This window comes from Ceratotherium simum, chromosome 1, assembly GCF_057802395.1.
Source record: "Ceratotherium simum simum isolate JZ-2026a chromosome 1, ASM5780239v1, whole genome shotgun sequence".
NCBI classification, from domain to species: domain Eukaryota; kingdom Metazoa; phylum Chordata; class Mammalia; order Perissodactyla; family Rhinocerotidae; genus Ceratotherium; species Ceratotherium simum.
In genome coordinates this window covers 20,256,863-20,279,129 of record NC_141900.1, presented here as the reverse complement: position 1 = coordinate 20,279,129, position 22,267 = coordinate 20,256,863, and the positions used below count along the sequence as shown (strand labels likewise).

General features: G+C 40.4%; 1 protein-coding gene across 10 annotated transcripts in view; it reads right to left on the bottom strand.

Annotated features, from left to right (window-relative positions):
* The window catches only part of SRPK2 (SRSF protein kinase 2), a 231,943-nt gene that overhangs the window by 65,405 nt on the left and 144,271 nt on the right, over positions 1-22,267 (bottom strand). For all 10 annotated transcript variants that reach the window (XM_087440559.1, XM_087440748.1, XM_087440507.1 and 7 more), the window contains one exon: positions 10,611-10,762. In XM_087440559.1, coding sequence (XP_087296685.1) covers positions 10,611-10,762 — 152 coding nt within the window. The remainder of the gene's footprint in view (positions 1-10,610; positions 10,763-22,267) is intronic.

The window sequence follows — 22,267 nt, the reverse complement described above, 5'->3', positions numbered from 1 at the left end:
TAAAATCTGAAACTTCTTTATTTCATTCCAATCTTTTCAATTCCAGGATGAAACACGATCCAATACAGAGAAATACACAATTCATCATGATTCTACCCAATCCAGAATATCAGTGCTAAGGAAAGGAATCTGGATAAGAAACTCTAAGAATACAGTCTTTTTTAACACTACCCTCAAGTGGGAAGTAAAAGGGAAAATACAGACAACAACACTGTATTATAAACTTCAAAGTTGCTTAACTGTTCCCACCACAAAAAAGAAATAATTCTGTGACGTGATAGAGGAGATAGCTAACACTAGGTGGTCACCATATTGCAATATATAAATATATCAAATCAACCTCAACTCACACAATGTACACCTTAAATTTACACAATGTTATATGTCAATTATATCTCAGTAAAGACAAATTTTAAGAAAGAGAGAAAATAAATTACTCCATAACTTGTCCCATTACCAAGTTCTGTTTGTAAATGTTTTTAGAATCCTACCTTAGATCCAAATAAGAATCAAACAGGCCTGGGCCTACCAGGGAAATTGGTGGATAGCCCCAAGGAGCCAGATGCAAGAAATGATTTTCAAGAGTGTTTCAGTTTGGGGCTGAAAGAAGGAAGAAAGAAGGAAGGGAAGGAATTTTATGCTCCAGTGAGCCTATAAGGGGGGATGAGGGAAGGATGGGACAGAGGAGTGAAAGTGAGCCATCACAGTGACCGTGGACTCTTTCTAAACCCAGACTCCAGGGACCAGTGGTACAGGCCACGAAGAGAAGGGCCGGGGGATGGGTGCAGGACCACTTCTATGAAGGGCATGCTGCTCAGTGCAATGGCACAGGCCGTACTGCACAAACCCCAGGGGGACAATGTGGAGACCGAGGAGGCATTTGGCCTGGTGTCTCTCACTACTCCTATGCCATATCCTGCTCCAGCAGTGAGTACAGCGGGACAGCCCCGGCGGCCAGGACGAGAGCATTCTCATTGCAGGTACTGGCAGCACCCCCTGGAGTGAGGAGCAGGAAGGATGATCACGACAAACATACATGGAGACCCTGACCCAGATCCTGCAGCACCCTCCTCTGGGGACTTCCACATCCAAAAGGGCAGACTATGCACGGGGCTGACAGGTGAGGACAGAACCACTAACATTTAGGATGACTGCAGTAAGTAAGACCCCATCTACACTCAAAAAGGGAAAATTCAGGCTACACGACTGAATATGTTCAGGAATTTTTCATTCAGAATCACAGACCTGCCATCTTCTCGGTTCCTCAATCTGCTCCCTGTCAAGTTGAACACACATCTCTGGTTGCTCTCCTACCTCCCTGACTGCTATATCTGTTTCTTTCAACTTGTTCTTTCTCCTCTTGTATTCTATCGCATTCCTCAAAGGCTTGTCACTGAATAGCCTCTGCATCTTTTTTATTCACTTAACACCCCTTATATGATGTTTTCCTATCAAATACCTCTGTAAGGTTTGGGATCAGTCCACAAGACCACCCCCACTGCTGACACCAATTGCCAAGTATGGAGGTTCTGAACACCATGCCCAGTTTCAATAATTAATAATTTGTGAGAAGAACTCACAGAACTCAATGAAGGCTGTTGTACTCATGGTTACAGTTTATTACTGTAGCATAAAGGCTACAGATTACAATTAGTTAGGGAAGAGATGCATGGGGCAGAATCTAGGAGAGTCCCAAATGCGGAGCATTCAGCTGTCCTCTCCCAGTGGAGTTATGGACAGCGTCAATTTCTCTGGGTAATGACATATGACAATGCACACAGACTACTGCCAACCAGAGAAGCTCCCCTCAGCCTTGGAGTCCAGAGTCTTTATTAGGTGGATTACCATGGTGGATTGGCAACATGGCTGATCTCAGCCTCCACATCCTCCAGAAGTCCCTTCCACAAATCACACTGTTAGACTATTTGGCACAGCCCAAGGTCCCCAGGTAAACAAAGACACACATCCGGCAGGACATTCCAAGGGCTTAGAGATTACCACCCAGGAGCTTAGGGCAAAGGGTAGACCTCTCTTTGGGAAATGTGAAATCCTGTACTATACCATTTGCTTGCCCTCTCTTCTAAGCCCCAGATTTGTATTTCTAGCTGCCTTTTTGATATCTTCACCAGTTTCTTTAAACTCAAATGAATAAAGTCAAACATCAAAATTTCCCCAGACCAACTGTGTTCACTGTTCCTGTTAATAGCGCCAAATCCTCTTCTTTCCAATAAGGAATTGATGCAGTTTATAAAACTACAATATAAGATACAAAATTAGAAGGAAATTGGGGCAAAGAAAAAATAGCCCAGAAAAAATAAAACAGAATAATGCTGCGGTGAAGTCAGGACACAGAATGCCATGCTGTCAATTCCGTTCACTTGTTAGAGGCGGGTTGCACATTTGGTTCTGAGCTTTTTCATAGCCAAAGAGTATCTAAAACAAAGGAAAAATGACAAGCAGTTTCAAAGTTCAGAGTCCACTAAAAAAAAAAGCACTACTCTTCTTCCAGTCATCCCAGGGTTCAAGACTTGGGATTTTTATTTGTTGCCCAGTCTTTTGTCAAATGATTAAGACGCTACCTCCGAGACGCCTCCAATCATTCAAGATTCACAAATTAATCTTTCTTAGACACGGCACTTCCTTGTTCAAAATCTACAATGGTTCCTCACCGCTAAGTTTTTCTTTTAAATGTTTCTTTTTTCCTATTTACAAAGAAATATATGCCCTATACAGAAAACAAAGAAAAACAAGAAAAAAAAAAAACCCACAAAAATAGAAATCCTATAATCCAGATATAACTGCAACCTCTTTTAAAATTGAGGTAATATTTATGTACAATGAAGTCAAACATCTTATGTACACAATTCCCTGATATTCAACAAATGTATATGCCTGAATCAACACAAAAATTTCTGCAAAAACCTCACAAGGTTTCCTGATGTTCTCTCCCAGCTTTATACACTGCAAATATTTTCTCCTAGTTTGAAGCTAGTCTCTTCATTTTTCAAAATGTCTTTTAGTCAGCACAGGTTTTTTTATTTTGATGAAATCCAATTTATTAACTTTCTTATTTTATAATTAAGACTTCTTACATACTCTAAAAAATCTTCCCCTACTCCAAGGTTGTGAAAATATTCTCCTACTTGTTTCTTTTTGTAAGTTTTATATCTTTAGTTTACATTTAAATCTATGATCCATCACAACCTGATAAAGATATCTAAAAAAAAACCTACACATTTACGTAAGATCAGAAACAAGGATGTCCACTCTTACCATTTCTATTCAATCTTGTGCACAGAGCAATGAAGCAAGAAAAATAAAATGCACAAAGAATGTTAAGGAAAAAGAAAATTACCTGCAGTTAAATGACAATTGTGTGTGCAGAAAATCCAAAGAAATCTACATACACACAAATCATTCTGTTTTCCTTCAAGTTTTTTTTTAAAATATATATTACTAAGTGATTTTTGTGTGTGTGTGTGAGGAAGATCAGCCCTGTGCTAACATCTGCCAATCCTCTTCTTTTTTTGCTGAGGAAGACTGGCCCTGGGCAAACATCCGTGCCCATCTTCCTCCACTTTATATGGGACGCCGCCACAGCATGGCCTGCCAAGCAGTGCGTCAGTGCGCACCCAGGATCCGAACCAGCAAAGCCGGGGCCGCTACAGCGGAGTACGCGCACTTAACCCCTTCGCCACCGGGCCTGCCCCTACTAAGTGATGTTTTAATTTACTTCATGTACAAATTTCTTATCCTCATATTTGTCATCCACAATGATGATCCCAAACTACTCTTCAACCTAATCTTCCACCATTGGCTGGTAGCTTGCCCATTTGTCAGGAAAACAACAGCACCTGGGGCTTCTCAGACACACGTTTCCCAGCGTCCAGGATTGAGCCAGAGGAGTGCCCCACCCTCGGCAACAAAGTCCAGCTATTCTTAACTGGCAAGGCCTCCTGTACATTCTCTGTGAAGTCTTTTCTTTTACCTCTAACCAAATACAATCTCATTCCTTTCAAACCCTCACAAATCTTTTTTTCTCCTCTTATAATTAATTAACTACACAATAAAGGTGAAAAAAGGTTTGTTTTTTTTGTGTGTGAGGAAGAGTAGCCCTGAGCTAACATCTGATGCCAATCCTCCTCTTTTTGCTGAGGAAGATTGGCCCTGGGCTAATATCCATGCCCATCTTCCTCTACTTTATATGGGACGCCGCCACAGCATGGCTTGACAAGTGGTACATCGGTGCGCACCCAGGATCCAAACCTGCGAATCCGAACCTGTGAACCCCGGGCCGCCGAAGTGCAACGCGTGCACTTAACCGCTATGCCACCGGGCCGGGCCCCCCAAAAAAGGTTTTTAAATAGTTTCTTAATCTAGTCTATTCATTCAGTAAACATTCAGCAGACTACAGACTGTCCTATCTGGGTGCTAGTGATGGAAGAGAAAAGCAGGACAGGCCAAGGCTCTGCCACTGGAAGAGAAGGGGCTGTGATGAGGCCACAAACGCCCAGAGAGTAGGGGCTATTTCTTGCTTACTCACATACTCCCTGTGTAGAACAACACTTTACACAGAGTAAAGCCTCAAAGAATTCAATTGTCATGCTAACTAAAGCTGAGCAATCAACACCCTAAAATTCAGCAATTCAACAGCAATTCACAGCTCCAACAGGTCCCTTGGGTGCCAGAATCTCCCCAGTCTCCATGAAAGAAATGTAATAAATGCAAGAGCAACTACTACTGTGTTCATATAGATAAGCAGTTTCTTTTTAATTCAAGGAAGCCAAAATAAGCCAACTAATTTTAAAAACACAAGCAACCGTGGTGAATAAAGTACGTGTACAGCATTAGTGGTTTTAAGGAAAAGGATTGCCAATGAATAAAGGTTATCTGTTTCATATCAAAAAGAATAAAAACTAAAGACTACATTTCTATAAAACACTTGAGCTGCATGACACCATTTCTAAGGCAACCTTGTGTAAGATGTACCGCTTTCTTTTAAAAAAACTGAAGCTATAAAATAGTCATAAGTCAGATTCTGGAGAGAGACAAGGCCAATGAGAACTTATAAGCTCCAACGTTAAATTTTGAAACTTATTAAAATTCAGCCAGTCCAAACTTCTCATAGATGGAAAGGCAATTTGTGTATAAGAAACTCATCTGACATTTTTCTAGTGTGTGAATATTTATATTGTTTATCCTATGTTTTCAAGAAGATATTCCTAAGTTTTGAAAGAAACAAACTGTATGCTATTCAAATGTGTATAATATATAAGAACTCTGGAGCATAATGAATGATTTTAAGAAGGTTTAAGGCAGAAACGAAGGATTTGTATTCTGATTTGTGTGCCCTTCATGGAATGTCAACCTCCTCACTCTGACAAGCCTTCTCATACACACAGGTAACATCAGTTTGTCTACCCCTTAGCTGTAGCTTAATGCTAGAAACAATTCCTTCATCCAACCAAAAATATTCATTGCACTGTGGTGTGGACGGTGCAAATGCGGTGGGGTTATTAACAAAATACACAGCCCTTGACCACAGGGAATCTTTCAGACTGGGAGAAGGATATCACGAATAAACACAAAAATAAATGTATAATCACATACCCTGATGACTGCTAGGGTATGGGGGGTTGTGTTGGATACTACTGCACGGCGTTAAGAGGGAGAGACCTAATTAAGACGTTGTTAGGGGTTCAAAGAAGGCCTTTCTGAGGAAATAACACATGCTTTAGTACCAAGTCAGACCACAAGTGTGTAGAAATCGATGTTTACAGAAATAACACAAGTGATGAAACTGTACAAGGTGCCAACTTATCCAAGAATGATTTAGGAGAGCTACAAAACTGGATCTCCAGAGAGTCAGTCAGTGCAGGCAGCATGTTCCTACTGTCACCATTTACTGGTCCCTTGTAGTTAATACACGCTGAGGGTTCTGGGAAAATTTTGGAACATAAAGTAATTCAAACCAGCAATTCCCCTTACACAGCGAGTCAGTCACACGGTATGAAGTGAAGAGAAAGGTCACTTCTCGTAATTACAGCTTTCGAGTTTTAGAGGAATGGTGTAAGCCTTGGACAAGCTGATCTTAGCTTCAATGTGCAGAAAAATCACCTGACGAACTTGTTAAATATTTTGAGTCTAGGTCCTACTCCCAGGGATTCCAATTCAGTATTTACAGCGCAGCCCACGAATGTTTACCAGGCACCCCTAGAGATTCTGATGCAGGTGGTACAAAGGTAACACTCTGAAAACCCGCATTACACTAAAATCTCCCCACAGGAGGATGTTTTGCCCTGACGAAGAGGTTTTGTGCTCCAACTCACAGAGAGAGCACACATTACACAAGAGCCTCCCGGAAGTGTTTGTTTACGGGCTGACCCTGTGCCTAACCCTTGTTATCCCCCGGGCTTGGAAGCAGAAGTCTCAATAAACCGCATGGCCTGCTGCTACAGTTTCTGCCCCAGACAACTGAGCAGAGGTGACATCGAAATAAGACAGGAAGAGAGAGAAACAATGCTGACAGCTCTCTCCGGAGGCTGTGAAAGAAGCCCCTACAAGTGAGGCAGTTAGACCACTAAGAGGACCAGCACGAATGGCTGTAGCATGAAAGTACAGATGGAACACACCTGAGAGGAGAAGGATGGAACACAGCGCAGAAGAAAAGCAAATTCCTGTTTCTTAAGAATCTTCTATGTATCAGGGAGTATGCCACATACTTCACCTCATTTTATGCCTCATAAAATCTCAGGTGGTCACATATTATTTTATATTACACTATATTATATTATATTATATTAAGAGATGATATTATATCATAGATGAAGAAACTAAAGCCTAGAGGGAAAGAAACTAATCCAAGGATATGGAGCTGGGAGGCCAGGTTTTGAACCCAGGTCTCTCAGCCACCAAAGTCCATAATCTTCCTGGATTTGGTGGGAGAGCTAAAAATAAGATGGACAGGAACAACGTGGCCATAAAGAAAGAGAGAGCCCTACTCCAAAAAGAATGCCACAGCAAGTAGAAAGGAACAATGAACAATGCTTGAACAATATCGGGACTTGAAATAGTGGCCTTTTTGTTAAAACGGCTGAGGTTTCACAAATTTTGAATGGGGAAAGACTTGTAAAGATAAAGGGGTAAAAAAGTTAAGATGCAATTTGATTGGTCGTGAGGGATTCAGAACGGCCATGTGACCCAAACACTTAGTGCAGCTACTGCCAGGTGACAGGATTCCAGGGGACTTTCCACACTCCACCCCCAATGTACCTATATTTCCTATGATGAACAAATATCTCTTCTGTAAAGAGATAAAATATATGGTGTGTTTTGTTGTTGATGATGTTTTATTTTACTTTGGGAGGACTGAGAAAACTGGCTGGCGGGGCAGAGGTTCTCTGGGAATGAAGTCAAAGAAAACAAGAGGACCGGGTGAAGTGACAGAAGACAGACAAGACACCTCGACAGAGGAAGTAAAACATACCCTAAACTGTGAGAGCCATCCCTCCCCTGCCCCTTCCTGAATAATTCAGTCCACAGCCATTAGGTAGGGCCAAGCAGCAGAGGATGTCTGAGCACAAGCTAGGTAAGGAGGAAAGAGGAGAGGTGCCCCAAACGGCACTGACAGCTACTGGTGACTCACTACATACAAGGACATTAATCAAATAAGTAAACATAAAGAGGATGATGAGAGACTAGTCTCTTATTGTCAAAGAAAGAAACTACAAATATGGAAAGGGAGAAAACTGGACTGAATCCCCTGGTACTAGAGTGGAATTAGAGATATCAGACTAAACTCATACATTTGAATATATACATAAATAAAAATAGAAATAAATGTAAGTATAGAAATATATTAAACATAAAGGAAGTGTGTGCGTATCCCCCCTCTGTGCTAAGATATCTAGAAGCAGTGACACCCCAAAAGTAATAATCACATCTAATGCCCAGATCTTGCTTTCTAAATACTATTCTCCACTAAAAGGAACCAGGGCTCCTGTGGAAGAAGCTGATTCCAGGGCTGGAGTAGGGAGAATACAAGATGAACCTGGAACATTTTACTGTACTTGAAAGTAAGAAAGTGTTCTAAGAATGATAGGGACATTTCAAAAGGACACAGAACCAACCTCAAGGGGTTCCTAATGGCCAAATTTGGGCTAATCCATGGATCAAAACAAATAAGGAGAGTAACTGATTATAACTCACTGAATAAAAGGGAATCCATGAATGAGTACATCTCAGATAGAAAGACAGATTGACAGATGGATGGATGGATGGGAGGGATAGACGGGATACAAGGAGAGAGAGAAGAAAGAAGAAGGAAGTAAATTTGTTGATGAGACATTTACATAGTCTTGAAGTAACTCTTAAAAAAATACTAATTATTTACAAGGGGGAAAAGAGTAACTTTATGGCAGAGATATCTGGCAGACACCATCTTAAACTAGTGATTGACATCAACTGTCATGGTATAAATCAAAACCATGCACCACCTGATAGGATGCAACAACAAGAACACTTCTCACAAAACAACACTTTTTTGATATTCCAAATTGAGAAACATTATACGAAATAATTGGCTTGCAATCTCCAAATATGTCAAAGTTATAAAAGCCAAGAAGAGACTAAGGAATTGTTCCAGGTTAAAGAAATAAGAAAACAAAATGTAATGTGATTCTGCGATGGATCAGTTTCATATAAAGGACAAGACTGGGCAACTGAATGAGTCTCAGGATTGAATGGCAGAAATATATCAACATTAACTTTCTGATCTTGATGGCTGTATTGTGGTTACATAGGAGAATGTACTGGATTGTAGGCAAAATATGCTCAAGTACTCAGGGTAATAAAGCATCCTGTTGGTATTTAAACTCAACTAGTTCCAGGGGAAAAAGCTACCTATTCTATTCATGGAGGAAAAAAAAAGGCCACAGTTCTTATCCAAGAGATTCCCAGTCAATTCCACGGACTCCTTGAATGTATTTACGTCAGTTATCTTAGACAAACTGTTATGGTCTATACCACAAAATTCACGGAGTAAGGCAACTGTAACAGGTCATACTGACTAGAAGCACAAGTTACTTACCAAAGTTAGGGATGTGAGAGAGAGAGAGAGAAAGAAAGAAGAGAACCTTACCATCTCTAACATGTCTTAGTGAGGCTAACTTTAATACTCTTAACACGTTTAGTGAATGTTATCTAGAATCAGCCCAGATTGTGGAATCCTTCATTCACAGCCCTATATTTTGGTCTGGGGTGTCGACTGTGCTGAGGTGGTAAAGGGATGAGAGTACTGATTATATCTCCTGACCCACAGGGTGCAGAGGCAGACAGCTCTCATTCCAGCATGGTGGAGTCTATGTGCTGAAGAGAACAGTTCCTACAGACCAACCAAACGCTCCAGTCTAAGCAGCAAAATCAAAAGACAACTGTCCATATCTCCTCTTCAAACAACTTGATTTTCGAACCAACAAATGCAGATTAAGAGGGAGGATGAAAAACATCTTCTTTTCACCTTTCCAAATTGCCTCTATATCTTCTTTTCCATATTAGATGGCACAGATTATGACTTTGGGGTCATAATCACTACTCATACAAATGCTAAAGATCCACACTCCTTTTTCTAAGGAAAACACTGATTCTATGGGTAGAAACCCACACCCATGGAACAATCAGGTTAGAGTGGAAGATTAGTTCTTAAATTTTCATAGCAGAACAAATAAATGTCTCATCAACTGTTCAGAAGCTCAGAATTTCAGACTGTGATAATTTTCTATTAGAGGGAATTAAGTCCAAATGAGCAAGCTAAGCAACAAAGAGGCAACCGAATGGATGCAGCGACTTCCCTTTCTCCTTGATTCTCAGAGTCTAGTCCACACAGAGTATGGAGTTGGATCAATATTCATCACACAATATGCTTGCCTCTTAGGAGTTTAACTATATGCTCTTGGTCTTTATGAAGCATCAATACAAGAACACTCCACCTGAATAATTTCTGTCTTCTGTGAAATCATAGCTGAAAACATAATCCACTATGTCACACAATGGCAGAACCCACAGAATGTCTTTTTCGTTGAGTACAATGCCAGGAAAAATTCTGTCTCTGTAAACAAACGGGCAGGTTTTCTTTCCACAGACGATGAATACTAAGTAATTCAATGCTATTCAGGACAAAGGAACGGTTCCTTGTTAGTTCTTGGCAGTGCGAAAACTTAGTCAAATGCAGTGAATAACAGTTAAATTGGCTCCCCTCAAGAGCCTGGTACCTTCTACTCTCTATGTTCTTCTTAGATGGCTTATTATGTTTTTATCTTTAATGTCCTGCTTTATACTATCTTCAATTCTATGAGCAGATTTAAGTCCTCTTAAAACTACCCAGAGTATGTATATACATATGCATATATTTTCTCTCTCTCTCAATTTTCCTTCTGATATCTCTTACATTTTCTGGTATCACTCTATATTTAATGATGTAAGAATTTAAAATGATACTGACCCCCCAGAGGCTAATTTAATAAAGACCAAGCAGTGTGCATCATTAACTCCCCTTCTCCTTTCCACCAACCAATTGAGGGTTGGCCGGCCCGTGGGGCAGGCAAGCACATCACCTTTGCAGTAGTCAGCGGGGTCCTCCTGCTCCTCATCGTCTGACCCCAGGATCTCCTCCTCTGGCTCTGGGGGCGTAGGGTCTGGCAGAGGTGGTGGCGGCGGCGGAGGCGGTGGTGGAGGAACTAAGGGAGCTTTCTGTTGAGGCTCCGGCCTGAAAAAGCAAAAGACAATTCCTATTTACTTACAAGTAAACCTTGTATTATGGACACACTTGAGAGTTTCTTAATATGGGAAAAAATAAAACTCGTCACACACTAAGAAGAAATGCTGATTAATGTCACTTCATCCATTTTAGCTGAATTCAAGTACTGTTTCAACATACAGGCCAAGAGGAAAAACCTACCCTAATTAGCCAAGGAATATTTCTGCAGGCGCATTTTTGCTCAGAGCTTCAATATTTCTTAAGCCCTGACAATATTATGAAATGTAAGTGAAACAAATGAGTATCCCCCCATGATATACAGCCTTATAAGTTAGAACACATCCCACAAAGATTATGAAAAGACAGACGAAAGCAGCCCTGAACTTATCAAGGGGCTTATTTTCTGTTATTTTAAAACCAGAATTCCTTTTCTCACAGAAATAGTAGGAACATGGTTAGGTTTCCCAGATAACTCATAAAAGCTAACTATATTGTAGCTGATGTACATTTATTTTCATTGAGGAATTCAGTTATCTACCAACCTTGCTTATCAAGAACACTGCCCAAAACTGAAAATTAAACAAAGAAAACACCCATTGTCAGTCAAATACATTGATGTACGGACTGTATTTGTAAGGTCTGCAATGGTCATTTCTAATTGTCACAAAAAGGCTAAATGATGCTTAATATACTCTTTTACAAAGGATAGGAAAATGAGTAATACAAAAAGAAAACCTTGAGAGCTTACAGATGTAACCTTCTTTCAGATATCTAGAATAACTCAAGGATATATTAAATACATTTGCTTAGAAGTAAAGCATTCATAATGCAATTCTATAAAATCAAGCTTTCACTTGCTATAAAACTTAACTGCTATTTCTAACCATGCCCCAAAGGGGAAACTTGAACGTAAAGTCTCAACTTGGACACCAGAAGCATGTCTCTCCCTTAAGCTGCAAGCTGCCCTGACAATGGGACCACCACCGCTCTCCCTGAGCTGACCACAGCTGTGTGGGTAAAAAGTGGGGAGGGAACAGACACGGCAGGGCAAGGGCAAGGCGGACAGGCTGATGGACACGTTCCCCAGAGGCAGCCTCAGCAGGGAGAGCAGGGGGCTCTGGTCTGGGGAGCAGGGGCATCCCACAGGCAGTGATGTGGTGGACAACCGCCATTTATTTGGCCTGATCAGGGTCCGTGCTCCCTTTCTAAAAGCACCTTTTAAGACACCACGACTCCCTGCACAATGGAGGGCTAGTTCCAGTTCCTCTCTTTCCTGGCTGTGGTACAGCCTAGAGCACAGAACCAAAGCTCACTCTCGAGCCCTGGAACCCTGAGAAGGTCAGCTGTCACAGGGCACAAGCTGACCTATGGCTGCTAGTAAGAGGCAGGGCCAGAGGAGCTCCCATGACCACTGCCCCTTTCTAAGCTGGACCTCTAAATTTTTGCCAAATGTAACAGCCCCCAAATAGCCTTTACTACACTGCCTTTAAGCCCAAGGTAGCTACAGCTCATTTATGTGGTTTGCCACCAAAAACACAAACTACCACAAGCAATGAAGTGGGGAGAGGTGGAAGGCAGCAGAAACACCAGCAGTCACGAGGAGGGGCTGGGACACGCCCCATGGGTAACCTCAGAGGCAAACACTGGCAAGTATGACTACCTCTGGCAGGACAACTGAAGAATGCTTATAAGCTGAAATGACCTGTATTGATTTCCACTTGCTAGAATCTATGAAGACTCAAAGTTACAGCTCCCTGGGTAACAGACATTAGGAACACGGTGGTGATTATGTTCTGAGTTGACCATTCCTCATGAAGGAGCCCTGAAAGGGAATAATCACAACCAAACACCCACACTGCTGCCAGAATACATCCCCAAATTCCAACAGACCTTATGGAAGTGCAATAATCCTTCTGGCAGCCTTGCCATTTTCTTTTTAACAGACACGCTCTTACTGAAAGTAGAACTGTCCCAGGCAAAAGAGAGGGCTGAAGAAGGGGAGGCAGGAGAGGAACGCAGCTTCACCACTTCCCTGGGAGGAGGAGTTAGTGAGACGCGGGCAAAGGCTTTCACGCTGCACTCTTCAGGGCTGTGGGCAGAACCGATCTACTTGACAAATCTGCTCAATCAGAAACACTCTGAAAGCTGACTGCTTCTTCCTTAGAAATTTTACATGAAAAAATGAGGAGATTCTCTAAATTTGAAAGAAAATACATTATATTCCCTGTAGAAACTATGTAACCATTAATGAAACGAGAAGAACTGGAGGATCTTGTTCTACTAGTGCAGGGCACTACTGTGCTCTGCAGGACTGACATTTGGGCCAGATAACTCATTGTTGTGGGGGCTGTTTGTACACTGCAGGCTGGCCTCTACCTACTGCATGCCAATAACACTCCCCTTACTCTCAGTTGTCACCATGAAAAATGTGTCCCAACACTAACCGATCTCCCGGGGGCAAAACCACGCCTACTGGAAAACCACTGCACTAGTGGTCTTTTCTATACCTAGCTTTACCTCGAAGGAGTTGACAGTATCTGAGATAAGGGAGAAGAGATTCTAATTCTCACGGGCCCATTTTCTCTCATTTGAGAGGCTCAGGTACTGTCATCCTAATGTTTGTCTCTCAATTATTCTTCACCCATTTGGTGAGCTGCCCACGTCGCTTCACAAAATTCTTAAGACTCTCTGGTCTCAGTGAGCAGGCACTTCCCATCCCTCCAGTGAGGGCCACACAAAACAGGCAGGCAGAAAGCTCCCCCAAAGGCAGTTCTATCAAGTTAAAGGATGAGGCAGGGTACCCTGAAGTACAGAGGAAGTTGAATAATGATGTACTGCAAATAGCTATCATATCAAAACATTTAGAACTGTGCTGAGCAATACAGTAGCCAATGGCCGGCCACGTGTGGGTACTGAGCACTCAATTTGAGACTAGCCCAAATTGAGATATGCTGTAAGTGCAAAATACATACTGGATTTCCAAGGTTTAGTTAAAAAAATGTAAAGTATTTTATTAATAATTTTATATTTATTACATGTTAAAATAATAATGTTTTGGATATAATGACATATATTATTAAAATTAAATTCACCTGGGGGCCGGCCCCGTGGCTTAGCAGTTAAGTACATGCACTCTGATACCGGCGGCCGGGATTTGGATCCCGGGCGCGTACCGACGCACCGCTTTTCTGGCCATGCTGAGGCAGCGTCCCACATACAGCAACTAGAAGGATGTGCAACTATGACATACAACTATCTACTGGGGCCTTGGGGAAAAAAAAAAAAAAGGAGGAAGATTGGCAATAGATGTTAGCTCAGAGGCAGTCTTCCTCAGCAAAAAGAGGAGGATTGGCATGGATATTAGTTCAGGGCTGATCTTCCTCACAAAAAGAAAAAAAAAAATTTAAATTCACCTGATTGTTGTTACTTTTTAAAATGTGGCTACCAGAACACTTTAAATTACAAATGAAGCCTACATTATATTTCTACTGGATAGCACTACTCTAGACCCTTCAGATTCACCGATACCAGAGGAGCAGCTTGGCCTCAAAATCAGAGATGGCTGCTCACCTGAGAGAATATTATTTTTTTCTAAGGCTTTTCCTAGTAATCTCCTTCACACAATTATCACTAACTCTCAAATCACTCAATTCATCATAGTAAGATCCAGTACAATGTAACTGCCAAATGTTACAGGCCAAATCACTGATTCTTTTCCATCCCCTCCACCCTTGTGACTGCCCACCACAGAGGAGAAACACAGGTGAACTTGTCTCAGGGCAGATGGATGGCAGAGAGAACGATGCCCCATTGTCCTGAAGGCTGGCTTCCACAAAGTGGTTTCTGCTGGTTTCCACAGTGCTTCAAAGCCTGGTTAAATCTCAATTGTTTAAAGGATCAAGGTGACACATTATCTCACCAAGTATATACTCCTGAAATATATCAACAGATTAAAAAAAAATACTTTCATCAATCCTAATGAAAACCATCAAGAAGTTATTTTATTTACGAATTACTAGGGCCGGCCCTGTGGCTTAGCGGTTAAGTGCGTGCGCTCCGCTACCGGTGGCGCGGGGTCGGATCCCGGGCACGCACCGACGCACCGCTTCTCCAGTCGTGCTGAGGCTGCGTCCCACATACAGCAACTAGAAGGATGTGCAACTATGACATACAACTATCTACTGGGGGTTTGGGGAAAAAAAAGGAGGAGGATTGGCAATAGATGTTAGCTCAGGGCCAGTCTTCCTCAGCAAAAAGAGGAGGATTAGCATGGATGTTAGCTCAGGGCTGATCCTCCTCACACACAAAAAAAGGATTATTAGAAGCACTTAAGAAGCCATGGAGGTGCAGAAATAGAAGTACAATGATGTACACCTGAAATTTTTACAATGTTATAAACCAATGTTACTGCAATAAACAAAAAATTAAAGTCAAAAAAAAAAAAAAAAAAAAAAAAAAAAAGAAGCCATGGAGGAACCCATAAATATTTTCAACAAGAGTGCCAACACAATTAAATGATGAAAGAATAGTCTTTTCAACAAATGGTACTGGGACAAATGGGTATCTGTATGCAAAAAAATGAAGTTGTAATTCTACCTCATACATATGTAAATATTAATCCAAAATAGATCAAAGACCTAAATGAATGAGCTAAAACTATAAAACTTGCAGAAAAAAAAATATGAGTAAACCTTCATTACCTTAGGTTAGGCAATGTTTCTTTTTTTTTTTTTTTTTTAATTTTATTTATTCATTTATTTTTTTCCCCAAAGCCCCAGTTGATAGTTGTATGTCATAGTTGCACGTCCTTCCAGTCGCTGCATGTGGGACACGGCCTCAGCATGGCCGGAGAAGCGGTGCGTCGGTGCACGCCCGGGATCCGAACCCAGGCCACCAGCAGCGGAGCGCGCGCACCTAACTGCTAAGCCATGGGGCCGGCCCAGGCAATGTTTCTTAGATATGACACTAAAAGCATAAGCAATAAAAGGAAAAAAAGATAAACTGGACTTGATCAAAATTAAGAACTTTTGTGCTTCAAAAAAAGCAGCATCAAGAAAGTAAAGATAGCCCAGAGAAAGAAAGAAAATATCGGCAAATCATACAACTGATAAGGGACTTACATCTAGAATATAAAAAGAACTCTTCCAACTCGACAATAAAAAAGACAACCAATTTAAAAATAGGAAAAAGACTAAAAACAGACATTTCTCCAAAGAAGACATACAAATGACCAATAAGCACATGAAAAGACGTTCAACATCATTAGTCATTTGGGAAATGGAAATCAAAACCACAATGAGGTACCACTTCACACACAACAGAATGGCTATAATAAAAAAACAGACAATAACAAGTATGGTTGAGAATGAAGAAATTCCACTCATACATTGTAGTGAAGTGTAACGTGGTACAGCTCTTTTGGAATATCTGGCAGTTCCTAAAAAGGCTGAATTTAGAGTTACCATGTAACCCAACAATTCCACTCCTAAGTATCTACCCAAGAGAAATGAAAACATACATCCCCACAAAATCTTGTGCAAAAATGTTCATAGCAGGGTTATTCATACTAGACAAAAAGCAGAGACAACCCAAATGTGCATCAACTGATAAATGGATAAATAAAATGTGCTATATCCTTACAATGTAATATTATTCAGCAATAAAAAGAAATGAAGTATTGATACATACTACCACATGGATGACCCTTGAAAACATTATGCTAAGTAAAAAATGCCAGTCACAAAAGACCACATGTTGTAGGATTCTATTTTATATCAAAATGTCCACAATAGGCAAATTATTTATAAAGACAGAGTAAATGAGCGGTTGCTTAGAGCTGGGGGCAAGGGAAAGAGAGAAGGAGGGAAATGGGGATTGACTGCTAATAGGTATGGGGTTTCTTTATGAGGGATGAAAATGTTCTAATGTGGTAACGGTCACACAACCCTGAATGCTAAAACACTGAATTGTATATTTTATATGTGTAAGTTGTATGGTACACGAATTATACCTCAAAAAGCTGTTTTTTAAAAAGTAAAAGCTTATACGACTATATATTTTAATGTCCACTTTATACCTTTATAAAGTATATGCTTCCAAGAAAAATTAGAAATACCTATATTTAGATTTGAACAATCTATATGCATGGTCTCTTTTACAAGTGCCCCAGCCACACTCACAGTGAAAAGTAACGTATAATTCTGTAAAAAGTATACTCAGAGTCTATCTCATTGTCCAAAGTTTACACAAGGCACTAATTTAAGAACATGTTCTCATATAATGTAAGAAATGTATCATCTCAGTCACTGAAATAAAAAACTTAGAAAGCAAAATTCCAACTCATTGCTTATATTTTCACTAAGAAGTATATTTTGCCCTACATAAAACACAACTAAATATTCTAATCATTACTACAAATAAGGCTATAATAAAAATGCAGATTTAAAAAAAACAAATACTTTTCTTTAAATATTATAATACTAAGATTATTATGCTTATCTACTTTGTATTGTATTTTTCATGTACATTTGCTCCATTAGAAAAGGGAGGAAAAACTGAACAACCCTAGCAAAATGCATGCATCATCAGCTCTCAATTGCCATGGCAACCAGATGGGAGTTCAGATTTCCTTCCAGCTGCTATTTCTTTTGAGCAGAGAAAAGGACAAGTAAACTTCACATCTGGCAGAAAAAGAAGTCCTTTGTTATCAGCCTAAATGACAACTGACACAATTTAAGACATTAATTCATGCAATTAATCTTTAACCAAAATATAAAGAAAAGGAGTTCCAAATGAATTTCTTCAGATAGTATTCTAGGGACCTTCACATAAAGTCACATTCTTTTTCCTTCCTCCCTATGTCCGCCACCTGATCTAAAACTCACTCTCTTGCCCCCTCCCTCCTCACTCCTCCTCCTCTCGGTGGTAATTGTTAGCCTGAGAAATATGTAATCTGGCATTTCTACTTAAGGACAGAATCAATCAATATTTACTTTCTCTCAAAATAGCTTATCTAAAAAGGCTTGCCGTAACACTGGGTAAACCCACACAGCCAGGGAGGAAAAAAGCCCTAATGATTTCACGTATTCTATCTAATGAAAAGAGAATTTCTAAACCTTGTGTAAACAAAAGCTAAATGTGAAGAGTCTGCTGTGGGAGGCAGAATTCTACAATGAGCCCCAAAGACCTTCACCCTTGTATAACTGAGTGTGGGTAGACTCTGTGAATGGGGTAAGATATCACTCTCATAATTATATTATGTTATATGGCAAAACAGCAGCTACACTAAGCAGGCTTGCCCTAATCACATGAGCCTTTTTAAAATAGAGTGTTTTCTCCAGCTGGTCACAGAAGTCAAAGACACGTGCTCCAGCTGGCCTGGAGAAAGCAAACATCCATGCTGTGAACTGCCCATTAGGGCCACAAAGCAAGACTTGCGTGCGGATGGCCTCTAGGAGTGAGAGCAGTCCCCAGCCAACAGCTAGCAAGATAACGAGGACTTCAATGCAAGGAAATGAGTCCTGCCAATGACCAGTGATCTTGGAAGAGGGCTCTGAGCCCCAAATGAGAACTGCAGCCTTGGCCAATAGCTTGAATTCAGTCCAGTGAGAATCCTGAATTCAGTCCAGTGAGAATCCAGGCACGCTGTGCAGCCCTAATTTCTGACCTACAGAACTCTGAGTTAATAAATGGGTATTGTTTTAAGCTGCTAAGTGTGTGGTAATTTGTAATGCAGCAACAGAAAACGAATACAGCTGCCAAGTTCTCAGTAAGCAGTAAGAGTAGAGTCACATGCTGCATAACGATGTTTTGGTCAATGACAGACCACATATATGACGGTGGTCCCGTAAGATTATAATGGAGCTGAAAAATTCCTATCGCCTACTGACATCGTAATGTCATAGCAAGAGAAAAGGCAACTGCAGAAGAAAAAGAAGAACCCCCCAAGAAATTACACAGTGAAGAACTTAGCAGAAGCTTTCTGCAGCCCTCAACAAGCTCCTTAAAAGTTTGAAAACACGGACCTCAACACCAAAAGGTTTTCATTAATAGAGAGGAATGTTCATGGTGCATTATTATCTGCTTACCAGCAAATCTATGATGAAAACAAGAAACAAACTAAGAAAACCACCATGGATGTATTTCTGAAAAGAGTAACACCTCCTCAAGAAGAGCCTCAGGCAGGTCCTTCAAGAGGCATTCCAGAAGAAGGCATTGTTATAGGATATGACAGCTCCATGCGTGTTATTGCCCCTGAAGACCTTCCAGTGGGACAAGATGTGGAGGTGGAAGACAGCGATATTGATGATCCTGACCCTGTGTAGGCCTAGGCTAATGTGTGTGTTTGCGTCTTACTTTTTAACAAAAAAGTTAAAAAAGTAAAAACAAATTAAAAGTTTTTTAAATGGAAAAAGCTTATAGAATAAAGATATAAAGAAAGAAAATATTTCTGTACAGCTGTACAATGTGTTTGTGTTTTAAGGTGTTATTAAAAAAAAGTCAGAGTTAAAAAAATTAAAGATTTGTAAAGTAAAATGTTACAGTAAGCTAAAGTTAATTTATTACTGAACCAAAATTTATTTTATAAATTTAGTGTAGCCTGATTGTACAGTGTTTATAAAGTTACAGTGGTGTACAGTGATGTCCTAGGCCTTCACATTCACTCACCACTCACTCACTGACTCACCCAGAGCAACTTCCAGTCCTGCAGGCTCCAGTCATGGAAGTGCCCTATACAGGCGTATGATTTTTTATCTTTTATACTGTATTTTTACTGTACCTTTTCTATGTTTAGATATGTTTAGATATATAAATACTTACCACTGTGTTATAACTGCCTACAGTATTCAGTACAGTAATGTGCTGTACAGGTTTATACAGCCTGGGAGCAGTAGGCTAGACCATACAGCCTAGGTGTATAGCAGGCTCTACCATCTAAGTTTGTGTAAGTACACCCTAAGATGTTCACAGGACAATGAAATCGCCTAATGACACATTTCTCAGAACGTATCCCCATCATTAAGTAACGAATGACTGTAGTTCATGTTTAATTATCAGATTTTGGCCTCAAGAGTGAGATCTGGGTTTTTTTAAATAACTGAAATGGCCAGAGGAATTAAGAAGCTGGGTAATCAGGAGTGGGAGCCAATTCTCTCTTGGGCATAGGCAGATAAAAAAAATCTTATTCCCCAAATTCTAACAGAAACAGTCATAATTTCAAGCCAAACACTTGAGACTTTCTTATTTTCTAAGACTGCACTGTTTTCTAGAATATGGAACACAGCCAACTAAAACTAGTGAAGATATAAAGTATAAATCAGACCTGCTTCCCAACTAATCTATATTTTAGACAACAAAGGAGTTGACTGTTTAGTCACCTAACAACATATATACAACAGTTACGTACTTCTTATGCCACTAGTATTATTATTATTTTATAAAACACGTGTGGGACCTGTCAGAAAATGTCATTACTACTGAAGTAGAGAAGGAAAGACTGACAGAAAAGTTTAAACCAAAGAGTTCAAAGGCAGGTAAAATGACATCCACTGGTTCCACAAATACTCAGAATAGTGTCTTCCATGTACCAGGAAGTGTACCGGGGCACAAAGGAGCCGAGTACTGAGGGATGTGCAGTCTAGGAGGGGGAGAGAAATGCATGTAAACATATGAATACATGAACGTAATCAACTGCTCTGGGTACTGTTATGGAAGGGGAAGTGGCAGACGGCCAAGCCAGAAACAGCTACATGCTGAGGATGATCTTAGAGACTGACCAAAATGGGGTGTCGGAGGATGGGTGTGCCCAGACCCACGGCCTAGGAAACAGGGTGACCAAAAGCACAAAGGCCTAAAATAGCCTGGTGTGTCTGGAGACAGGCAAGAGGTTTGGCAGCACTCAGCTCACAGAGGAATGACCCACAGCTCTAAGGAGTTTGGGCTCTATCCTTAAGGCAAGTAGGAGTCACTGAAACGCAATTTTAGGACCAGAGATTTGCTTTCTGCAGAGAACATATGCAATTGGTGAGTAGAATGGGTAGAAAGGATAAAAGCCAGAAGAAAGGAAACTAGTGAGGAGTCCAGGGAAGAGATGATAAAGACCTGAACTCAGAACTTGGTAATTCATTTGCTGGAGCTGGGTGTTTGTCCCGTAGATTTCTGGTGGTAAGACAGTGTTACCTTAATTTGGAGAGAGAATAGAGCAAGAGGAGGAGGAAGGGGTTTCAGGGAAAATTTACTTGTTTTAGGCTCATCTGACTTTGAGGGGCATGTGGGACGCCTAGCAGTGTAGAAATACAGCGGAATGGTTGGTATATAGAACCTATAGCTAAAAAATAAAGTTTTGGGCTGCAAACAGAAGCAGAGGTGATGACCAAGCAGCTGGTAATTAAAGCCTTTCCAAGCATGTGCGAGTGCCAAGGAGAGATGAGGAATGGAAGGGCCAGGGGGAGGGCCTAGTTCAGAGCCCAAGTACAAGGTTATTCAAGCCACCAACAAACTTTCAAATACAGATTTTAGACAACATACATGTACAGAAACCTCGTGTAAGCCTATGTTTTACATTGGGATGAGATACAAAGAACAACAACTAGCAAACTAAAGACCCACAGTGTTTCTGTATAAGAGGTCTGTATGCAGGCAATTTGAAGCCAGCTGGGTACAGGGTAAACTGCTACAAAACACGAACTGTTTACTGAGACCTACATATTGATGAAACTTACTGTAACCACTAACTATTGCCTCATGCTACACAGGAAATAATGCAAGATGCACAAGGCTTCTGCAAATCTCCACGAGCTTTAAATCTAAAAGCAACTATAATTATACCATACAATAGCCACTGGCCAAATTAATTAAAACTGAATAAAATTTAAAATTCAGTTCTTCAGTCACTTGAGCCTCATTTCAAGTGCTCAACAGCCACCTATGGCTGGTGACTATGGTACTAAGTGGCGCAGATACAGAACACTTCCATCATCGTAGAAAGGTTCTACTGGACAGTGCTGCTCTAGGCAATACTTTTAACAGCATGAACCTCTTCCAGCACATATTATTTTTAATAAGTAAATAAGATTAACTGAAAAGAGTTTGGAACATTCTTCTATACAGTCCACTACTGGAAGCTTTGAAATAAGCTGTAAAATGATAAACGGGGAGGGTATATCCATTTTAAATTTGACAGATGATTCCAATGTCTGAATACCCTTTGGCTCAGCACACCTCCTTACTGGAAGTCACCTTAATGATATACTCACAGTGACAATGTCTGCAAACAGCAATATATTGGGACCTAAATGTCCATCAACAGGCAACTTGTTAATAATATTATGATAGATTACGGCACAAGCACATAACACAATTCTGCTAAAAAGAACGAGGCAAATTAAATTAAGAAAACTCCATTCACATTAGTATCAAAAAGAATAAAATACCTAGAAATAAATTTAACAAAAGAAGGTCAAAACTTATTCTATGAAAACTAAAAAATATATTGAAAGAAATTAAAGATGACCT